Source organism: Dipodomys spectabilis, unplaced genomic scaffold (genome assembly GCF_019054845.1).
Source record: "Dipodomys spectabilis isolate Male_0828 unplaced genomic scaffold, ASM1905484v1 ptg000699l, whole genome shotgun sequence".
Classification (NCBI taxonomy): Eukaryota; Metazoa; Chordata; class Mammalia; order Rodentia; family Heteromyidae; genus Dipodomys; species Dipodomys spectabilis.
In genome coordinates this window covers 126,786-150,217 of record NW_024871376.1, presented here as the reverse complement: position 1 = coordinate 150,217, position 23,432 = coordinate 126,786, and the positions used below count along the sequence as shown (strand labels likewise).

The 23,432-nt window shown below is 56.9% G+C and overlaps 2 protein-coding genes across 2 annotated transcripts in view; one reads left to right on the top strand and one right to left on the bottom strand.

Moving 5' to 3' along the window:
* Positions 1–23,432, bottom strand: part of Kcnip1 (potassium voltage-gated channel interacting protein 1) — a 194,385-nt gene that overhangs the window by 164,279 nt on the left and 6,674 nt on the right. The gene's annotated exons all lie outside the window — the stretch shown is intronic.
* On the top strand, positions 14,330–19,571 carry Kcnmb1 (potassium calcium-activated channel subfamily M regulatory beta subunit 1). The gene is made up of 4 exons (XM_042672340.1): positions 14,330–14,365; positions 16,614–16,771; positions 17,966–18,137; positions 19,261–19,571. The coding sequence occupies exons 2-4, from the start codon at positions 16,638–16,640 to the stop codon at positions 19,528–19,530; spliced, it is 576 nt and encodes a 191-aa protein (XP_042528274.1). The 5' UTR covers positions 14,330–14,365; positions 16,614–16,637; the 3' UTR covers positions 19,531–19,571.

Below are 23,432 nucleotides of genomic sequence, written 5' to 3'. Positions count from 1 at the left end.
ACGCTGCTGTGCTCCTGGCTCTGGGAGGTAAACCAACAGCGCCACGGGCCTGGGGACAGCTCCAAGGCCCGACAAGCGCAAGACGAAGCCACAGCCAGACAGAGACAGTTTTAATCGGCAAACAGGTTAGCTGCCGCAGATGCACAAGCGGAAGTCTTCCCTGACCTCTGACCTGTCTGTACTCGGGGCTCTGGTGCTGGGGGCTGGGTGGGTCCTCACTGTGGCCTTGGGGGGGGGGAGCTGCAAGCTGTGCAGCCACACCTGTTTGCCAAGGGTCCCTGCTTGTCCTACACTGTGTGATGAGCCTGCTGAAGGTTCAGCTCTTGGTCACTGCTGCCCTGGAAGCAGGCCCTCCTCCTGAGCTCCCAAGACCTCCTTCAAGGGGTCCCTCCGGAGCCACCCTGAGCCCCTGGGGCCTTGCTGGACGTCTCCTGGCTGATTTCACTAAGTCATCTGCCCTTCAACCAACAAGAGTCTTCCCATAGCCTCATCTCCACGTGGATTATAAAAACACCCAGGTTTCTGTGTCTGTCGGCCGTCTTCTCTGAAGGCACCTCTGTCACATAAAGCTTAAACGTTAAACAAGTGAATTTTAAAGTTAACAAGTCCCCGAAGGTGTGCGAGGGAACACACGTTCTCTCTGTCCCGGGACAGCAGCCGGTGGGTGGTGATGGCAAGGTGGCGACTGCTCTAGACTGAAATCAGAGCTACAGACTCCATACCCTGGCTCAGGAAGCTGGAGCTGAAATTTCAGAAAGCAAACACACAAGGAAGGTTTACAACACCAGGGAACTTGTCAAAATGCAAATTCTCTGATTCCACCCCAGGTTCACTGAGCAGCCTAGGGGGCAGGGTACAGATATCTGGGTTTCTAGAAGCCCCCCGGGGGTTCAGTGCTGAGATTGAGAACCCCTGGTCAGGATGGCCCCGGCCGGGGCCCACTGGCTATTCCTGTGACCCCACCCCCCGCCCCCAGCAGGCCTGCCCACCCTAGAACCTGGCCAGTGAGCCTGCGTTGTTCCTCAGGCAGCAGGATGGGCCCCGAGGGAAGCAACCTCCTGACTCTGCCTAAAATTGCAGCCATTCTTTACCTGCAACCCACACTGGCCCCTGCAAATTAATAGCCCTGAATGGCCAGAGATTTGCATAATGGCTTTCCTGTCCCTTTCAGTTGCTCTAATTAATTGCTTTAGAATACGATTCTCCCATTCCTTGGCCAACAGCGGTGGCTCTGTGGCCCTGTGGACCTCAGAATGGCTGTGGGAGAACTCGGGAAAATGCAGATACCCGCCTCATCCCCTGCCTCTCTTGGCCTTGGAATTCTGTCCTGTACATGCTATCTGGAGAGCAGCTCCAGGGCTGGACCCATGAAGGACTAGGAGAGCGGAGAGGGCTGAGGCTGAGGGAGCCGTTCAGCCCAGGGCTCTGGCTGGCTCAGCTGAGGGCCAGCTCTGTGGAGGAGGAAACAGGAAGGAACCGGAAGGGAGAGGAGAGGAGCTCTAGGTGCTGGTGCCTGAAGAGCGGCGGCGGCGGCGGGGTCCTCAGTTCCTTCTCCAGGAGCCCCAGGGGAGGGCTTGCTCGGCAGCCTCTCCCGTCAGCACTGAGCACAGGCCCGCCTCGCCCCAGAGCCTGAGCCCTCAGCCACCCCACGCTTCCTCCTCCTGGGAGAGAAATGTCAAAATCACACAGCTCCACGCCTGGCTGCCTGTGGGCGCCAGAACCAAAGTTCAAGGCTCCTCTCTGCTTTGAAAAGCAGCTCTGAAGCAGAAGGATGGATCCGGGAACAGGGATGGGCAGGCGCTTCCTGCCTGTGGCGTGTCGGACTCGGGAGCCTGCTGCAGGGAAGGGGGGAGCGTCCCTGAACCGCTAGACTTCACAGTCAATTTCACTGAGCGAACCATTGCTGGGAAGGAGCTGGCCGGCCTGTGGCCTGTGCTGCCCTCTGCTGTTTAGACTGGTACTGGCTGCAGCTAGCCCAGGCCAGCGTCCTGGAGGAAAGGTTGGAGGATCCGACCCTTACCGGCTCTGCTCAGCACAGATTCGCTGTTCTCCCAAGAGCCCCCAAATCCTGCCCAGGCATGGCAGCCTTAGGGATTACAATGCCTAGCATTATTTGAACTCTGAATGCAGTATTGGCACTTTCCCAAATGTGTGTGTGTGTGTGGGGGGACGTGTACAACACAACAAACTCATCAGAAGATAATGTTGGGGCTCAGAAAATGACACCCCAACGTGGCACCTGGTTGGGCTGAGCTGACCCCGGTTTCCAGCCTCCTCATGGCGGCTCTCTGGTGTCTGCTCTGGCACGGGAGGGCTTTCTTATCTGACTGAGGAGATGTCTTTCCAAAGAAGTGCACTGTCCTCAGCCCTTTCCCTTGGCGCCCTCGTTAGACAGCAGGAGAGATGAACCTGGGGGACAGAACTGGACGTGGCCACTCACACGGATGGTCCCCCGCCTTCTCCTGGGGACCCCTGCAGCCCTGCGGGACTTCGGCTGTCTCGAGGGCCCACCGTGCCCACAGCTTGCTTTCACCTCTCATTTGTCCACATGGCACCCCCCAAGACCCCTGGTCTCGGGTCCACTCACCCCTCCATTCCCCTGCTTTAGAGAAACACTGCCTGCAGACTGCTGGGGTGATTCCTATTCAGTCTCCCCTCTCCTCCTCCGAACACAGCCTTCCCCCCACCTTACCCTCTGTGCACACCCACAGCACACCCCCAGAGGTCTGCAGAATCCACGCCCCTGCTCCACACTGTGGAGGAACGGCAGTGAGCAGGAGGCACGCGAGGACAGGGGCACAAAGCGGTCCTCCTCATCCGAACTGCCCCAATTAGATGAACTCTGAGCACAACCCTGGAAGCCGGGGTCTTCCACAAATAATGGAGCACCCCCTCCCTCTCACACTGGGTCTGAGCTAAGGTGGGTCTCTCAACAAGCATTTATTTATCTAAGGATTACCTGGGGGCCTCTTGCTAAATACTGTGTGTATTACCTCATTTAAGCAGTCTTTGTTCTTTTGATAAAACTGACTAGTCTTTTTGATTTCAGGTAAATTTACAATAAACACCCTTCCCTCCCCCCCCCAGGGTGCATTCCTGCAGGGCTCAGAAACTTGGATGCTCGCTTCATTCACTGGCCAATTGCCTGTGAAATGAGGCCACTTTCTTCAAGTCCTTTAACTGGAATCTTCCTCTGACTCAAGAGGCCAGGGGCCTCCACAGACGGGCCTGGCCGGCTCCTCCTCCGGCAGGGTCTGTCCTGCAGCAAAGGCAGGCCCTGCAGTGGCGTGTGCTGGCCTCCCTCCCCCTCCCCCTCCCCGGGTGGGACAGGACCCTGCAGGATGTGCTCAGGCGGGAGAAGGCAGACTGCCAGCATGGGGCGGGCGCAGGAACTCCAGGAAGAGCTGAAGCTGACCAGTTTGAGGACGGCCTGGGTTCCTCAGTGACATTCTGTCTCAAAGAAAGCCAAGAAATGAGAGATAAGCATAGACAGACGAGGCCGATAGGGGTTGTGATGAGTTCCTAGAGCTGCTCCCAAGGTGGACTTTTATCCAGACTCACTGCAAGAACTCACGCGCAGTGAGAGCCTGCCTTGCATTTCAGCTTTTCCAGGTGGAGGGGCGGGCTGTGCGGGGTGGGGTGGGGCGAGGGGGGGGTTGGGAACACGTGTGAGGCAGGGCAGGACAGGACAGGACAGGAGAGAGAGGAGAGAGTGGAGGGAAGGGCTCCCACACTGCTCATCTTCAGGGAGGGGTGGTGTTTAGTAAGTAGCAGCAGGTCTCCACCCTGCAGGGGGCAGCCCCCCCACCGGGGGTCCTTCAGGCCCACCCAGGCCAGCTCCCACGCCGAGGAGGCCTCTTCCTGCTCCGTGGGGAGAGGCCCTGGTGTGCCTGCTGCAGATGGCAGTTCTGTCCCCATTTGTCCTTCCTGGCACCCGAAGGATGCTGACTCTGCTTTCTCTGGCAGCAGATGGGAGGCTGCTCCCAGTTCGGCCCTCTGCCCGTCCTCTGGGCCTGAGGGGAAATGCTCCAGGTGGAGGAGGCGCTGCTGCTGCTGCTGCCCTTTCTGCAGCCCCTGCCGCACAGGAATCGGTCAACACTGCAGACTGCCCAGCCCGGCGCCCCACGCTGCCACCTAGTGCCCTGGGCGGCTCGGAGTCTCAGCGGGCAGTCCCTAGCTTAGCTCTCTGCGGAGGGCAACATCAGATCTGGGATTCGTGTCCGCCACTGCGTCACTCCTGCCATGCCCTTTACCATGTCCAGTGCTAACTTCCGGCAGGGCTTCCACACGGAGGACAGAAAAGAACATCTGGGCTGATGGGACTTAAATTAGATGTGTGTGTGTGTGTGTGTGTGTGTGTGTGAGAGAGAGAGAGAGAGAGACAGACAGACAGACAGACAGACAGAAAGACAGAAAGACAGACAGATGGATGGGCAGAGACAGAAACAGACAGAGACAGACAGACTACTGTTGCAATCACAGAACACTGAGCCTTGAGCGCTCAGAGGACGGAGGCTGTGGAAGTCAGTCAGGACTCAGTGGAGGGAGGAGCTGCCCACCCATCAGGTCTGCTGAGGAGGGAGGGACTTCCTGAGGACGGCAGCTAAGAGGCTGTGCTGGTGACCGGCCGCCGCCAGCTCTAAGCTGCTGAGGCCATTACGGCCACAGCTCAGGGTGAGGAAAGACGCCTCCATGGCTGCCACTGTGTCACCGCCACGGCACTGTCCCCAGGTCCTCAGGAGCCAAGGAAGGGTGGACACGGCTTGGAAAGGCCTTGCACCGTGGAGTGCCACAGGAGAGGAATTTGGCTTCTTCGGATAAACCGGGAGAACCCATCTTTCTGACCGGTGGTGCCCCAGCCTGTGGCACTGGCTGTAGGGTGCCCATTTTGGAGGACTGAGCCCTTGTGGTCGGGCAGAGGGGCAATGGCTCGGGCTTTCTCTGGGCAGGTGGGCTACGAGGGGCCTGGCAGCTCCGAGAAGCGCCTGAGTTCTGCTGGTCCTTGCGCTCAGTCGTCAGGAGCAGGGGGCAGGGTCCTCTTGCGACTGTGGACTCAGCTGCAGAGGGGCTCCTGGGCTTCCTCAGGCCTCCATCGCATCCTCCCACTCATGCCTGCCCTGCGCGGCTAGACCTGGGGGTTGGCTCTGTCGCTGCAAGGAAACGCCTCTTTTAAAGGTGGTTGGACTCACGGTTTCAGAGGCGGAGTCTGTGACTGGCTTGTTTGAGCCATGCTGCCTGTGGAGAATGTGGCACCAAGGTGCTCCCCAGGTGGCCAGGGGGAAGAGGGGAGGCCGGGTCCCACAGTAACCCACCTCCCCTCCGCCAGGCCCCACCATTCAAAGGCTCTGCCACCCCAGTGGCACCAGCTCTGGGAACAGTCTGAGCATGGCCGGTGTCCCAGATCCAAACTAGGACACCTGGAGAGGCCAAGAAAGGCACCTGGGGCTCTGAGCCTGGAGTGCGGGCTGGCTTTCAAAATCAAGTCCTTCCTCGCTGGGGACTGATGCCGGGGAGGGTGGGGACAGGTTTGCCCCTTTATTTACTTAGCGTCTGTGGGGCCAGGGCGACAGTGGAAGCTCTGTGGGACGGCAGAACTGGCATTCTAGTGGGAAAGACCATCAAGAGGGAAGAGAAGGGGCGGTGAGAGGGGCCTGGGGAGGAGGGCTGGGACCCAGCACGGCCAGGGAGGAAGGGGCAGCTCTAGGCAGGGTCTCATCACGACAGCCCTGTGGGCGCCTGGCTTGTCCTAGGAGGGGTGGGGCCTTGTAGTTTTGGTGGCCTTGGGAGTTGAACTCGGGCTGTGTGCTGGTCAGGCAGGTGTTCTACTTGAGCGCATCTCTAGCCCTTCACTCCAGGTAGTTGTTTTTTCCTTTTTTTTTTTTTTTTGCCAGTGGTGGGGCTTGAACTCTGGGCCTGGGTGCTGTCCCTCAGCTCTTCAGCTCAAGGCTAGTGCCCTACTGCTTGAGCCACAGTGCCACTTCTGGCTTTTTCTGCGTATGTGGTGCTGAGGAATCGAACCCAGGGCCTCATGCATGCGAGGCACACGCTCTACCACTGAGCCACCTTCCCAGCTCCCACTCCAGGTAGTTGTAAGAAGGAGTCTGGAACTTGAATCTACCTGGGCCCCGCATTCTGAGTAGCTGGACTTACAGGTGTGAACAGCTCAGGCTACTGCTGTGTGAATGATGGGTTGAGGCTGGTAAGAGTAGAGGCAGGGAGGCCAGGAGGAGGCTGTTACAGGGACAGGTGAGAGGTGACAGGGTCTGGATAGGGTGCTGGTCAGCACTTGGAGTTCAGACCAGGGTCCACTCTGCCCACCCCCTGCCCCCCACCCCTCACCCGGGGCTAAAGTATCCCTGGTTCTCTGGCCAGGCCTCCTGGGGTTTGTTCTGTCTGCACTGGTCTCCCTTGTGAAGAGGCCTGAGCTGTGTGCAGTGGGGCAGCGTGTGTGATGGAAGGCTCCATGTTGGCCCCACTCCTCACGTGGGCCTTGGGACACTCTACCTGCACAAGCTCCAGGATCCCCGCACTGCTCCACGGACACGGAGGTGCGCAGGCAGCAGGCTGGGGCACACGCACACCAGCACAGCCCCGCCAGCCCTCCCTCTCAGGCCTGCGGCCCGAGCAGCCTGGCCGGAAGCTGGGGAGGAGACGCCAGCCTCACAGGGGCAAAGGAGCGGAGCTCTGATGACGGTGGTGACGTAGATGAATGATTTATGTCCGGCCTAATGGTTACATAAGCAGCTGCTGCTTTAAAAGCATCCCACAAACAATATGAAACATTTATTTAAGTGGTTCTACACTGTGGGGAGTTTGATTTAATCAGCTTTTATTTCTGTTCTCATTAGAGTGAAGTCTGGCAACTCCAGGAGTCCGCCCTACCTCTGTTAGCAGCTTCCAGACACTGAAAGCAAATATTTTTACTGTACCACAATTAAACATTTATGCAGCACCCGGCTCCCCAGCTGGCATGTAGGTGGGAGGGGAGAGGCACAGAATTCCTGTCACCCCAAGAAAGCACGGAGCACCCGCATCTAGCAGAATTAATAAAGCATCTGAAGATCCCAGTGGAGACGGAGCAGCTGTGGGTTCGCAGGCTTTCTGATGTGCAGGCGGCGGCCTGTGTTCGGGGAGCTGGGCCTTTCATCTTTTGAGCTGGGCCAAGAGGGGGTTTATGCTTTTGATTTGAATCCTAACACCTTCACCATCAGAATCCATAAGCAATGACAAGAAGACCCTGGTCGGGATCTGCACACGCCCCATCAGCAAACTCCTCCTGCAGTTCCCCGGGCCCGGGGGAGTGCATAGTGCTTTGCTGCACTGGTCACATTCTACTTCCCAAGCCACACGGTGCTGCACAGACATCGTGGGTTGGTCTCCATATCTTTTGATGTCTTAGAAGTGTGTAGAACTTGCAGTCAGAGGCTGGGAAGGTAGCTCAGTGGTAGAGCGCTTGCCTTGCATGCTCGAGGCCCTGGGTTTGATTCCTCAGCACCACATAAGCAAAAAGAAAAAAGCCAGAAGTGGCGCTGTGGCTCAAGAGGTAGAGCACTGGCCTTGAGCTGAAGAGCTGAGGGACAGTGCCCAGGCCCAGAGTTCAGGCCCCATGACCGGATCCCCCCCCCCAAAAAAAAACAACTTGCAGTCAGGCAAGATGGCACAAGTTGGGGATCGAGAGTTCAGGCTGTCCTGCACACAAGGGTAGTGGTGAGATTCTGGCTCAGAACTACAGAAAGGAAGCAATGACACAAAGGGGAAGGGAGCGGGAGGGAGGGAGGGAGAGGGGGAGGACGCAGTCAGGAATGTGTCTGTGGGCACATACACCCCTAGGCTGGCGGTAGGAACCTCTTCTGCACGGTACCTCTGCCCCAGGCCCCATGCTTTCCTGAGTACCCTCCCATTACTTCACGGACACAAAGCCGAGTTTAAGGCTTCAAGTACGGAACCCATCCTCCACCAACTATGAGAAGCAGCCTTGGTGACACCCAGCACGCTCCGTCACTGAGCCACACCGCTGGACCTTGTTTCTTGAGACAGGGTCTCACTGTGTAACCCAGGCTGGCTTTAAACCCAGGTCCTCCTGCCTCTGCTGTGTGCGATTACAGGCACATCACTGCACCCAATGGAACTCATGCTTTTTTGGGGGGGGAGGAGGAGTCCGGTCGTGGGGCCTGAACTCTGGGCCTGGGCGCTGTCCCTCAGCTCTTCAGCTCAAGGCGAGCGCTCTACCACTTGAGCCACAGTGCCACTTCCGGCTTTTTTTTTTCTGCTTATGTGGTACTGAGGAATCCAACCCAGGGCCTCAGGCATGCAAAGCAAGCATCTACCACTGAGCCACCTTCCCAGCCCTTGGCACTCATGCTTTTTAAAGCATTGTTTTTAACAGGCTTTTTCAAAGCCCGTATCATTTCTGAGACTGGCAAAGGCACAGCGGCGTGGCCACGCTTGCAGGCAGGGCAGGAGTCTGAGTTGCTCCCTGGGTGTGGAGGCAGCCTGGGTGGCAGAACCTCCACCCCAGGATCTCCTCCGGGAGGTGATCCCTGGAGCACAGGGCTGCTGCTGCGGGAAGCAGGCGCAACGTGTCGGCCACCAGGTGGCAGTGCCCTGACACCACTAAGCAGAGCCTGTTTGCCTGGCCGCCCCTGCCTAGTCCAAACAGCGTCCCTGACACGTGTGGCACCACAAATTAAAGTGCCAAGCCGTGCCGGGCACACGGAGCCCGGCGAGGCCCGAAGCGGCCACCCAGGAGAAGATGTCTGTTGGCTGTGATGGGACAGGGGAGGACTGGTGGATCGGCCCTCGAGGGAGTTGCTGGTCCTGGGGATTAGGGCCGCAGACAGAGAAGGCTCATTAAAAAGCAAGACAGCCACATTCGGCAGGAAGCAGATGTTGCGCAGACGCTGAGGAGGGCCCCTTCCCAAGGGGACCACAGGTGTGCCGGCGTTGCTGCGGAACCTCCTGGGCCTGAGACCAGACTGTCCCTAGACCAGAAGATGGAGGGAAGTCCCTGAACGAGCAGCCTCCTGCCAGGATGACCTGCCAGCGCGGGGGCAGGTGATACGGCTGAGGGTGGAGCCTGAGGCTCACATAGAAGGTTCCAGCAAAGATGCTGCAGCCTCTGTTGTCAGGCAGGAAGAGGCCCCTGCTTCCCCTGGAGACCATAATTTCTCACTGCTGATCCTTTTATCCAATAACCTCTATTGAGTTTCCTTCCAATTACAAATGTTGAACACGCTCGTTGTGGAGAAATTGGAGGCCACAGGCAAGCAAAAAGGAGAAGTTAAAAACAGGAGTCCTGCTCTTCAGATAACACCAAGTACGTGCCAGGAAATGACTGGAGTGCCACCCAGAGACGCCACCTCGGGCAGGGTGGGGCCTCAAGACTGGCCTGGACCAAGGGTCAGCGGCCCTCCGGGAGGCCTGGCCACGTCCCGCGGGGGACAGGGCTGGCTGTCACAACCTGGGTTTGGTAGGTGGGGGGACGGTGGCCTCCTGCTCATGGTGACAACGAAGTATGTGTTCTTCACAGAAGAACATCAGCAGGTTTTGGCAGCATCTCCTGGGCTACACAATTAGGGATCCAAGAGTGGGAACTCTTGCCAAAGCGGGGGTAAGTCTCAGAAAGCCCTGTCCCACTGTCTTCTGTCTGCCACAGGCCCAGCCCCGCACATCACAGGGGACGGCTGCGTGTCCTGTCTGCCACAGGCCCAGCCCCGCACATCACAGGGGACGGCTGCGTGTCCTGTCTGCCACAGGCCCAGCCCCGCACATCACAGGGGACGGCTGCGTGTCCTGTCTGTCACAGGCCCAGCCCCGCACATCACAGGGGACGGCTGCGTGTCCTGTCTGCCACAGGCCCAGCCCCGCACATCACAGGGGACGGCTACGTGTTCTGCCCCAAACACTAACGTTTATGCATCATACAAGAATACGCAGAAAATGAGCTGGCTGCTCAAAATTCCCAACTACGCGCCACCCATGAGCACTAGGCAACTACTATGTGCTAGGCATTAGGAAGCAGCTCCTCCCTCAAGCCCTCGGGTTCACTCTGTGGGACGCCAGCAGGACACAGGGGCACAGCCTAGAGGTCTAGCCACTTATCACTTACTTATTCCTACTCAAAGAAACTGGGCAGCGGTCAGGGGGATCCGGCCAGGAGCTCTCAAGGAGATTTTGACAGGGAAGAGATAGCAACATACACGTGCACACATTACACACGTGCACCCACCACACACATACATACACATGCCGCACCTACCATGCACACGTGCACACATGTGTATATAGACCACACATGCACACATGGGTGCATGCACACATACACACATGCTATACACGCCATATACCACCCCCCCCCCCCACACACAGAGTTTAACTCCTCCAGGATAGTCTAAAAGCGGTCCACTCTGGCCTCTCACCCCACAGGGGAAGTGGGGTCCCTCTGGCATTGGTCACCCTGGGTTGGGGCGTGATTTCTTATCTCAGGGCCGCTGAGAGCTCCGTTGTCGTGATTATAGGGGTTATAGGAAGGGCGTGGGTGCGGGCCCTCAGACCTCCCCAACACTCTGTGACTGGCCAGGAGGCCGAGGCCATGCATGAGACAGAGATGTGGACGGGTGTTTGAGTCCATGTCTTCTAACCCAAGGCCTGGTGTCCTGCCTAGTGCCAGCTGCAGTGTAAGCTGGTGACATTGTAATTGAGAGGAGCTAAGTTTAGAAAGGTTTCATTATGGCAGGAAATGACTCCAATGTGTACCAAGGCCAGGAGAGAGGAGAGCAACTGGAAAGTGCACTGTGTCTCCTGCCCCAGCTAGCAGGGGCCAGCAGGTGTCAAAACTCCAGATGCAGGCCTGGGAGGAGACCAGGGCCCCGCCCAGGCCTGCTGCCAGCTCTCCATTTCATGAGGAAATCTTGTGCCACACACTAGACTTCAGATGCAAACTGTCCCCCGTCCAGTGTCCCCACACGCCTGCTGCTCACCCTGGACCCATCCTGGCTCTCAGTTCTACTGCCATGGCAACACAAGCTGTGTTCATCTAACCTTTACTCCACTTAATACCAGCCTCCAGGCCCAAGAGTCCCTCAGATGTGATGCAAAGTGCATCCTCATTCGGTAAGGAAAGAAAGCACCTTACGCAGAGAAGGCTAAGATGTTAGATCTCGTGATCTCTTACAGTGCCTTGCTACAAACTGAGCTCGGCCTAGGCAAAGGAAAAAGGACAGATAGAGGGTTCGGCACGCTCGGTGTCAGGCTCCCCGGAACCGTGGAGTGTGACCCTGTTTTCCATGCCCCACCTGACAGCGTCCCATGTTTGCTCGTCCTTTAGAATATGTCTCTGATCTCTCCAAAGTGGGGCTTCTGGACCAAAGGGCCAATATGTTGGATGGAGGCCACTCCCAACACCCTGCTGCCGCATTTCCTTTCTCCTTTTTCTTGGAGGTCTGCCGGATCCTCCCTGAATTCACCTCTGGCTTCTTGGACCTCAGCGACCTCATGGCTGCCCGGCCTAGGGGCTAGGTTCTTCCACTTACCCCGTGGCTACCATCCTTGTTTTCCTGCTATCACCCCACAGGCTGCTTGCTTCTCTGACGGACACCGTCTGGAAAGCCCACGAAGCTAGCAATAGGAGGAGGCTGAGCGACGTGGCGGGCTGGGTCAGTACCTATGGAAGGAGGCTCTGGGGGAGGGGCAGGACAGAGGCCCAGGGAGCAGCGGTTCCTGTAGCCCTCCAGCCACTCCTTCCACTGACTCCTGGTCCTTCGCTGTCCTGGGCTGGGCCCTTCACTCACTCGACACTCATGGCTAGCTCCTGGGAGGCAGCAGAGTGGGTCTGAAATCGCAGGACCTTTCAGAGTCTGCGACAGAGGGGTCTTAGTTCAGATTCCTTGACGGGTGTGTGTGTGTGTGTGTGTGTGTGTGTGTGTGTGTGTGTGTGTGTGTGTGTGTGTGTGTGTGTGTGTGTGTGTGTGTGTGTGTGTGTGAATCTGCCAGGTGCCGCTGTGGCCCACACCAGGACAGCAGTACAAGCCACTGGCAGGGCTTTGCCTCTTCTATCCTGGCTTCCTGGGGCGCCTGTTCTGAGCCAACCTCAAGCCCGGCTGGCTGACACAGTCAGACTCCATTACGTTGTCCCTCTGCATCTCGACCCAAACAATTTGCATTTTCCCATCTTAATTTCATTCTCTCCCGCTCCCTCCCAGAGCCCTCTGCCCACAGGGATGGGCCGTTATTTGCATTTACAGCATTCTTATGGATCCTGCCTGACCCTGGGCCCCACGCTTGGCCTGGGAGGCGGCTGCCGTTCCCTTTCCACAGGGCTATTTAAACACTGGTCCAAACAAAACCCGCCAGCTTTCCTGTTCTGTTTCAGGGCAAGGACACAGGTGAGCTGGTCTGTCCCCTCTCTCCTGACAGCCACGTCTGCACCAGGCAAGCCTTCGAGGCTGGGTGGAAAGGCGGGGTGTGTGTGTGTGTGTGTGTGTGTGCGTGCGTGCGTGCGTGCGTGCGTGCGCGCACACGCGCGTGCGTGCGCTGGGTGTCTGCAACCCCTACGGGCTGTGTCTGTGTGTCTGGTGATTACCCTGGAGCTTAGACCAGAGCGTGGAGGAATGGGTTCCATGTTGGCTCTCTGCAAGTCTGGCAGTTAAACGTCTGACAAGGGTCCAGTTCTTAGTGCTTGCTGGTGTTCCAGGCTTCCGTCATGGGCCAGTACGGATGGGGATGCCTTAGTCTCCATTTTAGAGGTAAGAGACTGAGGCACCCAGCCCTGAGCCCCACGCAAGGCCACCCCCAGGAGTCTTCGGCACGGTTGTCATGAGTCACCCTATTCTCATGGTCCCGGAATCAGGGTATCGTGAAGAGAAGCTGGCTAAGCACCAGTCCCCTCACCCTCCTCACTCAGAGCCTCACAGACAGCAAAACCCACCCAGCCCTGTGCTTGCAGCCGGGCACGGCCCTGGCAGTGTGCTCAGCCTTGCCTGAGCAGTCAGAGCTGAGAGCTGAGAGCTGAGCTGGGGTGTGGAACCAGCCAGAGAGCCTGCATCATCACAGCATCCAGCCTCAGGGCGCTGCAGAGCCCCACCCAGGAGGAGGGAGAGGCATGGCCGCCCCTCCTCCAGCACAGGGAGGCTCCTTCTCGGAATATCACTTCTCAAAACAAACACAAAACAAAACCCTGCTCCTGGTCTTAGCTGAATGATCTCCAGTTTGGGGCTGACGCAGGGCAGGGTGGCTGGAGAGCCCAGTGATTACCCTCTATAAAGCAGGCGGGCAGGCTCTGCCTGCCCTGGCAGAGGTGGAAGGTGCCTTCAGGTACACCATTCACCACGCAGCCAGTCTCACACCCCCCGCCGTGACCTCCACCGGGAGAGCGGGGCTGGTCAGGTTTCTGAGGCCCCTGGTGGCTCCTCCAGGAGGAGGAGGCCAGGGTGCTCTGTGGCTGCAGCGCCCCGCTCCCTGCTTTGGCTCAGCCGTCCTTCCAAGAAAGCGCTCGGAATCCCCACCCTAACCCTCAACACTATCCTTACCCAAGAAACCATGTATTCTATTCAAGCCCCATCTTGGGGCTTGAACTCGGGGCCTGGGCTCTGTCCCTGAGCTCTTTTGCTCAAGGCCAGTGCTCTCCCACTTGGAACCACAGCTCCACCTCCACTTTTCTGGTGGCTAATTGGATATGAATGTCTTGCAGGAACTTTTCACCAGGCTGGCTTTGAACCACAGTCCTCAGATCTCAGACTCTTCAACAGCTAGGATTACAGGCATGAGCCACCGGCGCCCGGCCAAAGTAAGGTCTGAAAGCACCAAGAGTACCAATGAGAACATAAAGGCCCAGAGAGGGGCTAGCACTTTCCCAGGGTCACACAGCACCCAGAGGAAGAAGGTCTTGGCTACAGGAATACCAGGATTCATGACCAGCCTAACCCTTCACCTTCAGCTTTGTCTCCTTCTTCTTCCCATGCACACATAAGGAAAATCACTTCCCATCCCTGGTGTCCCTGACAACCCAGAAAGACCGAGTGAAGAATCATGTCCAAATATGCCAGGATGGTCTGGTCCAGGGTGTCAGTGTTGCTGCTGGGGCTGCCTGACAGAGTCTGGAACTGCAGGTACAGAGGCCGGAGCAGCAGCTGCCGCCTGTAGGGCTGTGTACCTGCAGCAGAGCTGCATCCCGAGGCTGTGAGCTCAGATTTGTCCATGTTTGGGCATGGAGCCTCTGCCCAGATGGGACCCAAGGCAGACGCCCAGCCGGTGTCTCCAGGGAGGCTGAACTTCCTGCCGGAGCTCCAAGGCCTCTGGTGTGGGTGGGGGTGGGGGTGAGGGCGGGCAGAAAGAAACCATCTGCTTGCAGGACCACAGGCAGCGGGCTGTGAGTACAGGCGGGCGTCTAAGCGCTGGAACTGGGGGCTAGAGCTGGTGACACCTGAGGGGCTGGTGAGGGGAGGGCCGGGAAAATAGCCTGCAGGGACCCCTCCCCCTCCAGATGCTCAGCAGAGCTCCAGAGAGGCTGGCTGTGTCTGGGCTGGTGTCAGCCGGTCTCTCGAGGGGCTCACTGGCCTGGCCCTCAGCATCCAGTGACCAGCAGGTGGAGATCGGGACCAGCCCTGGGACAGGGCTAGGCATGGCCAGCCCCCACCTCACCGGTCCCTTCATTAATAACGCTGGCTGCTCCCATGTGTGTGTGTGTGTGTGTGTGTGTGTGTGTGTGTGTGTGTGTGTGTGTGAGAGTGTGTGTGAGTGTGTGTATGTGAGTGTGTGAGTGTGTGAGTGTGTGTGTGTGTGAGTGTGTGTGTATGTGTGTGTGTGTGAGTATGTTGAGTATGTGTGTGTGTATGTGAGTGTGTGAGAGTGTGTGTGTATGTGAGTGTGTGTGTGTGTGTGAGTGTGTGTGTATGTGAGAGTGTGTGTGAGTGTGTGTATGTTGAGTATGTGTGTGTGTGTGAGAGTGTGTGTGTTGGGGGGAGGGTAATGGTCTCTACTACACCTTGGAGGCCGGTGCTGTGATTCTCCCATCTCAGTCACATGATGGCTAGCAGGGACCCAGGACTGGAGCATGTCTGTGACCCCAGCTCCCCTTCCCCAGGCCCCGCCGAGCCTCCCACCTCAAGCTCTATTTCCTGCCCTTCTAAGGAAGAGGATGCACGTGATCCTCTCCACAGACTGCCTACCACACTCTGTACTTCACCACCTTTCCACAGAGACACTTAGCCGCCCACAACACTGGGAAGTTCCTGGAGTCCTAACTGAAGTGTGCTGTTACTGCTGACACTCCCTGTCGGACCCCAGGTCTGGGGGTCTCACTGTAAGCGATGAGTCTTAACTTCCGGCCGACCGTGGCCTGAGGAGGTGGGGTGAGGGTCCCTCCAGCTGGCCCCACTGCTTCCCCTGAGTGCTCCTGGTAGGAAGGGTGTGACAGAAAGGAGGCAAGCACAGGTCTTTTCCTCCAGGGGAATTCTGCCCACTCACAACCCCACAATGTCTCCGTTGGAAAGGAGGGGCTCCCCGCCTCTCAGCCCCCAGCGTCACTGGGCCACCTCTCAGCTCTGCGCCAGAAGCAGAGGGGCAGGCAGAGGCACAGCTCCACGCCTGGTTCTGAGGGCAGTGAAGGAAGGGGCGGGCCAGGCTGTCTGGGTCAAGGAGCTCAGTCCAGAGCTTAGGAGAGAAGCCGGAGCAGAAAGCAAGCTCTCTGCAGACAAGAGCCTGTCTCCAGAACTCTCTCCATGCAGAAAGGCCATGTGTTTACACTGGGAGCAGGCAGGTGAATGGCGGCCTCCCCGGTGTCAGGCTGGACTTCCCCACAACGGGGGAACCTCTGCCTGCACCTGTGGCAGAACTGGATCCTGACCACTTAAACAAAAACGAGCCTCAGAGCTTACCCAGAGGCCCGGGCAGCTGACTGAGCGCAGGGCCAGCTGCAGGCGGGGTCAGTGGCAGCGCTGGGCGCCCAGGTCACCTAGATGCAGGGGCCTGTCCTGAAAAGGTCTGTCTGGTTTACACCCTGGGGACAGCGCCCAGGGGCTGGTGCAGGAGAGTAGGGGTCTTGGGCAGTGCTGAGTGGGGAGACAGAAAGGGAAAGGGGTGAGTGACCGCCCACCGCTGCTCATCATTTCCTGCAGCCCTTGTAGCAAATGAGCACAAACTCCATGACTCGAGTAACAGAAAGCCAGCATCCCACAGTCTGAAGCCCAGCGTACAGGGTTGCCAAGACCCTTGCAGGGCTGCAGAGCTGTGGGGACAATCCCTTGTTCCTCGCCCGCTCTAGGTCAGTGGCTGCCAGCACCCCTGCCTTGCTGCCTCATCCCCCAGCCTCTATGTATTCCCTCACTGGCCTCCTGCTTAAAGGACTCTCATGGTTACAACTAGGGTCTCAAATCAAACCCAAGCCAGCCTCCCATCTGGGGACTCCTACCACGCCTGCACAGGTGTCACACCGAGCAGCATGCACAGGTCCTGGGATGACAGGCAGATGTCCAGGGGGCCCAGGCTGCCTCCTTCTGCAGAATGAGGAGGATGGAAGGCATGCTCAGAGCAGACGGGGGGCGGGGGCGCCTATGAGAGCAAGCAGGAACACTGTTGGCACCTGGGCTTGTCTCACTTGCTTGTCTCTGTGGCCCTAGAAATGACTGCTGCCCCAGGCAGCCATGGGGAAGAAGCTGGTGATGGCCCAGAAGAGGGGAGAGACGCGCGCGCTCTGTCTGGGAGTGACCATGGTGGTGTGTGCGGTTATCACCTACTACATCCTGGGTACCACTGTACTGCCTCTCTACCAGCGAAGGTACTGACCTCCAGCCAGCCCCCGACTCTCCCCGGGCACCCCAGGAGAGGCAGAGTGGTTGAGACAATCCTCATTCCCAGGCTCAAGCGTCACTAGCAGGGAGGGTAGGCTGGCTTGGGGCCTGCTGGCCTGGGACCCGGTGGTGACAGGTCATGGTGTCCTGGTCAAGCCACCACCACGGCTCAGCAGTCCCTGCAGTGTGTGTGATCGAGGGTGCACAGCAATGTGTGTGCATAGCTCTCTCCCTCTGAAAGGCCTGTCCAGGTGAGCAATGCCTCACAGAATGGGGAGGCCACCAGCTCCGGTTGGGGCTTCGCTGATAGACAGCAAGGGTCTGCACTGAGCTGCCATCTGCCCCCTGGAGCCCCGTCCAGGAGTCTCTGAGATTATTCCATGATCCTGTGAGGCCTCGCTCTTACAGAAGAGCTCTGGGATTTCTGGGAACACCTGGTGCCCCCACCCGCCCCACGAGCACGTCTCGGATCCTCCTCTGGGCATGTCTGGCTGCTGACGGCCTCTGCTCTCTGAGAGTGCTCTCCCCAGGAAGACTCACATCACGGTTTACAGGGTGATGAGCCTGTTGGCCTCTCTGGGGCCTGTGCTGTCCTCAAATTTTACAACCTGGAGCCCTGCCAGGCTAGAGTCTCAGAGCAGCCCAGTGCTGCCGGCACACTGTCACAGCCAGATCAGCCTCCTTCCCGCAAGTCCTTGCCCTGTGCACACCAAGCCCCTTCAACATCTGATCGGTTTTAGGAGGGACAATGATAGATTCATAGCCTCCCAACCTATCCTCCGTGCTGTGTGGCCCCAGAAAAGCTCTTGGAACATCTGAGCCTGTTGCACACTTGTGTGAGACCAGGATGCTGTGGCTAAGACCATTCTGGGCCTAGCTACACATGAGGGTCGCCCCAGAGGCCTTTGAACCCTGCTAGGTCCAAGCCATTCCGATTCCACGGGCAAGCCTTGTTAGAGCCCCCGGTGAAGCTAGGGGGTGAGAACCATCACACAGGTGGTATCTAACTCCCGAGCAGGTCTGAAACTGCTCCTGTGAGCCCACCCCAGGCCCAGGGGCTAGATGCTGGCAGCCAGATGAGAGTCCTGGTCCTGGATTTCTCTAAGGCTCCTGGAGAACCAGGGGTCCAAACTGGGTGTTTTGTGTGTCACCCCGAGGCTGAGACGTGTGGTTCCTCCCAGTGTGTGGACCCAGGAATCCACCTGCCACCTCATTGAGACCAACATCTGGGACCAGGACGAGCTAGGGGGCAAGAAGGTGCCCCAGTACCCGTGCCTGTGGGTCAACGTGTCTGCCATGGGCGGGTGGGCCGTGCTGTACCACACAGAGGACACCCGGGACCGCAACCAGCAGGTACCGTTTTCACTGTGTCAGCCAAGTCTGACAGGAGGCCAGGCCTCAGCCAGAGCCAGTGGTCCACGGACTCCAGCGCGTGGACAGTGCTAGCATTTCTGGCCTTCTCTGTGATGAAGAGCGTAGGACTGCAGGGAGGTGGTCTACAGGCATCCTGAGGCAGGCTGGGCAGGGCACCGCCCTTGAAAACACCTGAGGTCCACATGCGTGGTGAGCACGAAGCCTCCCACACGGGTGGGAGAACCAGGTTCTCTGCCCTGCCATCTCTACTTAGCTCCCCAGCTGGGCATCTTTGGAACAGGGCGGGGGGACCCTAGTAACAGTGACCAGAGCCAGAACGAAGCGTGTACCCACCCCAAGCTGTCAATCCTGGCCTGTCAACCTCTGACCTGTGGCTCACACAGGATCAGGCCTCAAAGAGTTTGCCATTGGAACTCTGGCCAGTAGTGTCGCACTGGGAGAGCTCACCTTGGAATGGGGTTTCTGACTTCTGATGTGTCGCTGGCCTGGTTGCTCCTGGCCTCCTGGAGGGCAGGGCGCCTGCTGTCTGTCGGGAGGGAGTGGCGGCTGCCGTCTGCATGTGGCTGTCCTCTGCTCCCACCAGGCCCTGCCCCGCCCTGACAGCTCCCCCTGGCGCGGGGCACCTGCCAATCTCACCTGCCTCATCTGCTTCCCTCGCTGGGGTCTCATGCATGAGCTAGTGGGTCTCTGAGCATGGGGCTTGTGCCCTGAGTCTGAATACGAAGTGCAGCTGTCCCGTAGGGCGTGCAGTTCACTGGTCTCCCTGGACGGTCACATTTAAAGCTCCTTAGTCACCTCTAGGTGCTACTGCTGTTAGCTCTTTTACACAATGAAGGCATGAAGGTTCAGTAAGGGGAGCAATTTGTCTCAGATTTCACAGCCCACAAAAGCAGAGCCAGGACTTGGTGTAGTTGGCAGCGGTACGCTGAGCGGTCCCAGTGTCCCCACTCACATCTAACACAGCAGCCTCTGGGACCGCAGAGTGCACACGCAAGTCCCAACTCCAGCCCAGGCTGACTCCACAGCCAGCCTTTCCTTCCTCCATCCCGGGGTCTGAGAAACCAGGAATCCAAGTCCCCCAGCACCTGGCTTGTCCCCACAGTGCTCCTACATCCCCGGCAGCCTAGACAACTACCAGCTGGCCCGGGCCGACGTGGAGAAGGTGAGAGCCAGGTTCCACGAGCACCATGTTTTCCACTGCTTCTCCACGACTCGGGAGAACGGGAGCAGCGTTCTATACCAGCGTCTCCACGGGCCCCAGACCCTTCTCTTCTCTCTCTTCTGGCCCACTTTCCTGCTGACAGGGGGTCTCCTCATTATTGCGATGGTGAAGCTCAACCGGTCCCTCTCCATCCTGGCAGCCCAGAAATGACCATCCCGCACCGCGCCGCCACACACACGCCCGTCACAGGGGCCGGGAAGCACTCTTCCCGTGTGTGCGCTTGCCTTCTCTCTACCTTCAGTTTCCCCTCCACTCTGTCCTGCCTTCTGCTGCAGGTTGGCCTTTGGGAAATCTCTTTGCTATGTCCTTTCCTACTCAGTAATGTGCGGTGGCCCCTGTGGCTCCGAGGACACAGGGACAGCCCGTCCTCGCTCAGTGGTTCCCATCCGTTACCTCTTCTGTCACGGCCTATCCCACGAAGGACCGGGACTGTCACCATGGTGCCTCTGTTCCCACCCAGGTAGCCATCCTTGGTAAACCCAGCCCCACAGACACAACAGCAGCTCCCATTTCTAGGGCTCTTCTTGAAAGGACACTGTTTTTATCTCAGCATGTAAAAGTATTCTTGTCTCTGTCTGCAGAGGTTTACTTCCAAGGCCCAACAAACACCAAGCCATCACATAAAATGTTGTTTCCATTGCATTGACTCATGTAAGTGGTGGCATTTCCACTGCATTCATTCACGTAAAATGCTGCAGTAACTGCACTGCACCCATGCACATAAAAAGCTGCAGTATCGGTTTTACATCCACACATGTAAAATGTCGCAGTAGTTGCATCATGCCCACTCATGTAAAAGGATGCACTATTTGCACTGCATGCATGCATGTAAAATACTGTGGCATTTGCACTTTGTTCACTTATGTAAAACGCTGCAGTATCTGCATCACACCCACTCACGTAAAATGCTGCAGTATCTTCATTGCACCCACTTGTGTAAAACCCTGCAGTATCTGCATCGCACCCACTCATGTAAAATGCTGCAGTATCTGCATCGCACCCACTCACGTAAAATGCTGCAGTATCTGCATCGCACCCACTCACGTAAAATGCTGCAGTATCTGCATCGCACCCACTCACATAAGATGCTGCAGTATCTGCATTGCACCCATGGACACGCTCCCATATACGTTAGGTCATGCAACACATAATGCAACCTAAATGCCTGCAAATAACTAATACTGTATTACTTGGGGTCTAATGACAAGAAAACCTGTCCACATTCAACAAAGACGCAGTTTCCCCCTAAATATTATTAACCTGCAGTTGGTTGGATCCATGGATGCAGGTCCTGCTGGTACCCTGCTGGTACCAGGGGCTCCATAGGTAAAACAACCAAGGGCTGTGAGGAAATAAACCAAAGCACACAAGGATCAACTGGGGATGGTTGTCTTTTTCTTTAGCCCCCTTTTGCTTTAATTTTTAAAATCAATTTTCAGCAATAGGAAAATTATGTATAGCTTATAATTAATAAAGCAGTAGTAAATGCATTTTGCCATAGTTGGAATGAGTCTTCCATGCATTTGTGTATTGGGAACGTAACACCAAATGCACATGCTCATGGAATGGCACAGTGACTTTGTAGGGAAAGGGGAAAGCACCTGAGCCGCTCACACGCTCCACCTCCACGTCATGCTGTTCTCCATGTCTGTCTGACGCAGCGCAAGCTGCTCATCAGATGCAGACGCAGGCCTGGGACCCACAGGCCTCCAGAACTACAAGCAATCAATTTTCCTTTATACATTACCCAATCTGAAGTACTCCAGCATAGCAATGGATAACGGACTAGGACACACAGAAGGAAGTTCGCCTAGAGCTGTGTTTTCAACACAACCTCCACGGGGCTGGAAGCTAAGTGCAGGCAGAGGTGGCCAACGGCAATGCCACGTTCCCCACAAAAGCCCCATCCACTCATGCTCCGCACCCTTCCAGGTACACAGCCTTTATAGGAAGCCAGTGCAGTAGTTCACCTGAGCCAGGGTTTGCTTTCTACACTTTTTGAATTGTGGTCCAGAAATTTTGAATTCTGCAGGTAAGCAACTGATTAAGTTTTGAATTTCACGCCATTCTGAGCTGTGAGAAAACCTCCTGCCGCCGTGCCCCATCTCACCAAGATTGGTGAATCACGTTTCATCCAGCATGTCCTCCTGGCTATCCACCTCCCACACCTCGCCGGGGAACAGCGGCCTTGCGACCGACAGTCACGGAAACAAGAGCTGGCAGTCAAGCAGCAGGCACACAGTAGCCCAGCACTCGAGCAGGGCACTCACGTCACCACACCCCACACCCGGACATCTCACACAGGGAAAGAAGGGTGCGGAGAGAGAGACTACACCCACTTGACTTTTGTCACAGTAGATTTTTATAATTGCTCTATTAGTTTATTGTTCATCGCTTGCTTGACTAATTCATAAGTTAAGCTTTCACAGAACTCACATATTTATATCCACCCACATATGGAAAAGCCCAGCCTGTCTCAGGTTTGCCATCATCTAGTCTCAAGAATCTGCTGGACTCTGGGGACAGATTCCCAAAGCGAAGAGGGGCTATTGTAATAGTAACGTGTTTACAGATCTTGTGGCTCATTCTAGGGACTTGCTGGACCTGGAAGGGGAGGGAAGCTGGGCAGAAGAGGGGTCACGGAGCACCCCATGGTGGGACTGTGCCCCTATCTGTGGGCAGTGTCAAAGTTGAATTAAATTGTAAGGCGCCTCTCAGTGTCAAAGCTGGTTACTATCAGGAGGAAAAAGCACCTCTATCTGGTTTCAGAAGTATTGCCAGAGAAGACCCACACACATTTCTCTGTCTCTCTTACATGGTAATGTGCATCATGTAATCTTTCCATTTTGGGGTACATTTTGCTAATCACTCCCTGTGCAGGAACCTGTCATCCTTAACAGTATTAAGAACTAACATTTGTTGAGAACCTGTGTGCTGGGATCTAGGCCAAGCCTTTCCACATATGGCTCATTTGGCACTCATTTAATATCCTCCCCTAAGGTTACTGCTGGCATCTCCATTTCATAGATGGGACAACTGAGGCACAGGGACAGCCCAGGAGTCAGCCATAGTACAGCTGGGATTTAAATCCAGCCATCCAATAAGAGAGCAGGGATTAAATCCAGCCATCCAGTAGGAGAGCAGGGATTAAATCCAGCCATCCAATAGGAGAGCAGGAATTTAAATCTAGCCGGTATGGCTTCAGACTAACCACTGTGAACCTCACTCTTTCAGCTGTTCCCAGGGGCAAAAGCCTTGTCTGATGACCCCATGGGCCTTCTTGCAGAGCCTAGGCTCTCAGATGACCCTGGACTGCCCCTGTGATGCATCAGTAGGTGTTTGATGATGCCAAGTCTAAGCACCTGTAATGAGGGCAGTGTCCAGGCTAACCATCTGCCTGAGTCTGCTCTCTCCAGCCTACATCCAAGGCCGCCTGGGGCCAGCACACCCCATCCACAGTGGTCCTGACTGCTGCTGAATGAACCAGCACAAGCATGACCTTTCAGCCACCCCACCCCTCTCCCATTGGCTCCTGTGTACTTTCCCCAGTGCTCTCAAGCACTCTGAATTCATGGGGAGAGCAAGGCTGCCAATGGGACTGCATCCCTGCCCTGCAACCATCCTGGGGGTGCAGGGCTAGTTTCCTTGGAAGTCAACTTAATGGGAGAACCATCACCTGTCCTGACAGAAGATCTGGCGGGATTCATCTTCCCAGTGTGAGACAGGCAAATCCCTTGGCCCAGAAACCAGGCTTAATTGGAAATTAAATTGCATTTCCACGCCAACCACAGGGTGCCTGTATCCACAGCTGGGCAGGGAGCCCAGGGTGCCTCACTCAGGTGCACAGCACTGTGTCAACCATCACTGCAGGTTTCCTGTGTGCACCGGTCACTCCTCTGTGCAGGCAGAGCCATGAGCCACACCCAGGGGACTGGCCCTGTTCTAGCAGCTCAGGGCCAGAGAACAAGGAAAACGCTCAGAAGCCACAGCTCCTCAGCACGACGCGGTGTTGGTGGGAGAAGGGGACTGCGGGCAAGGCTCTGGGGAGTCAG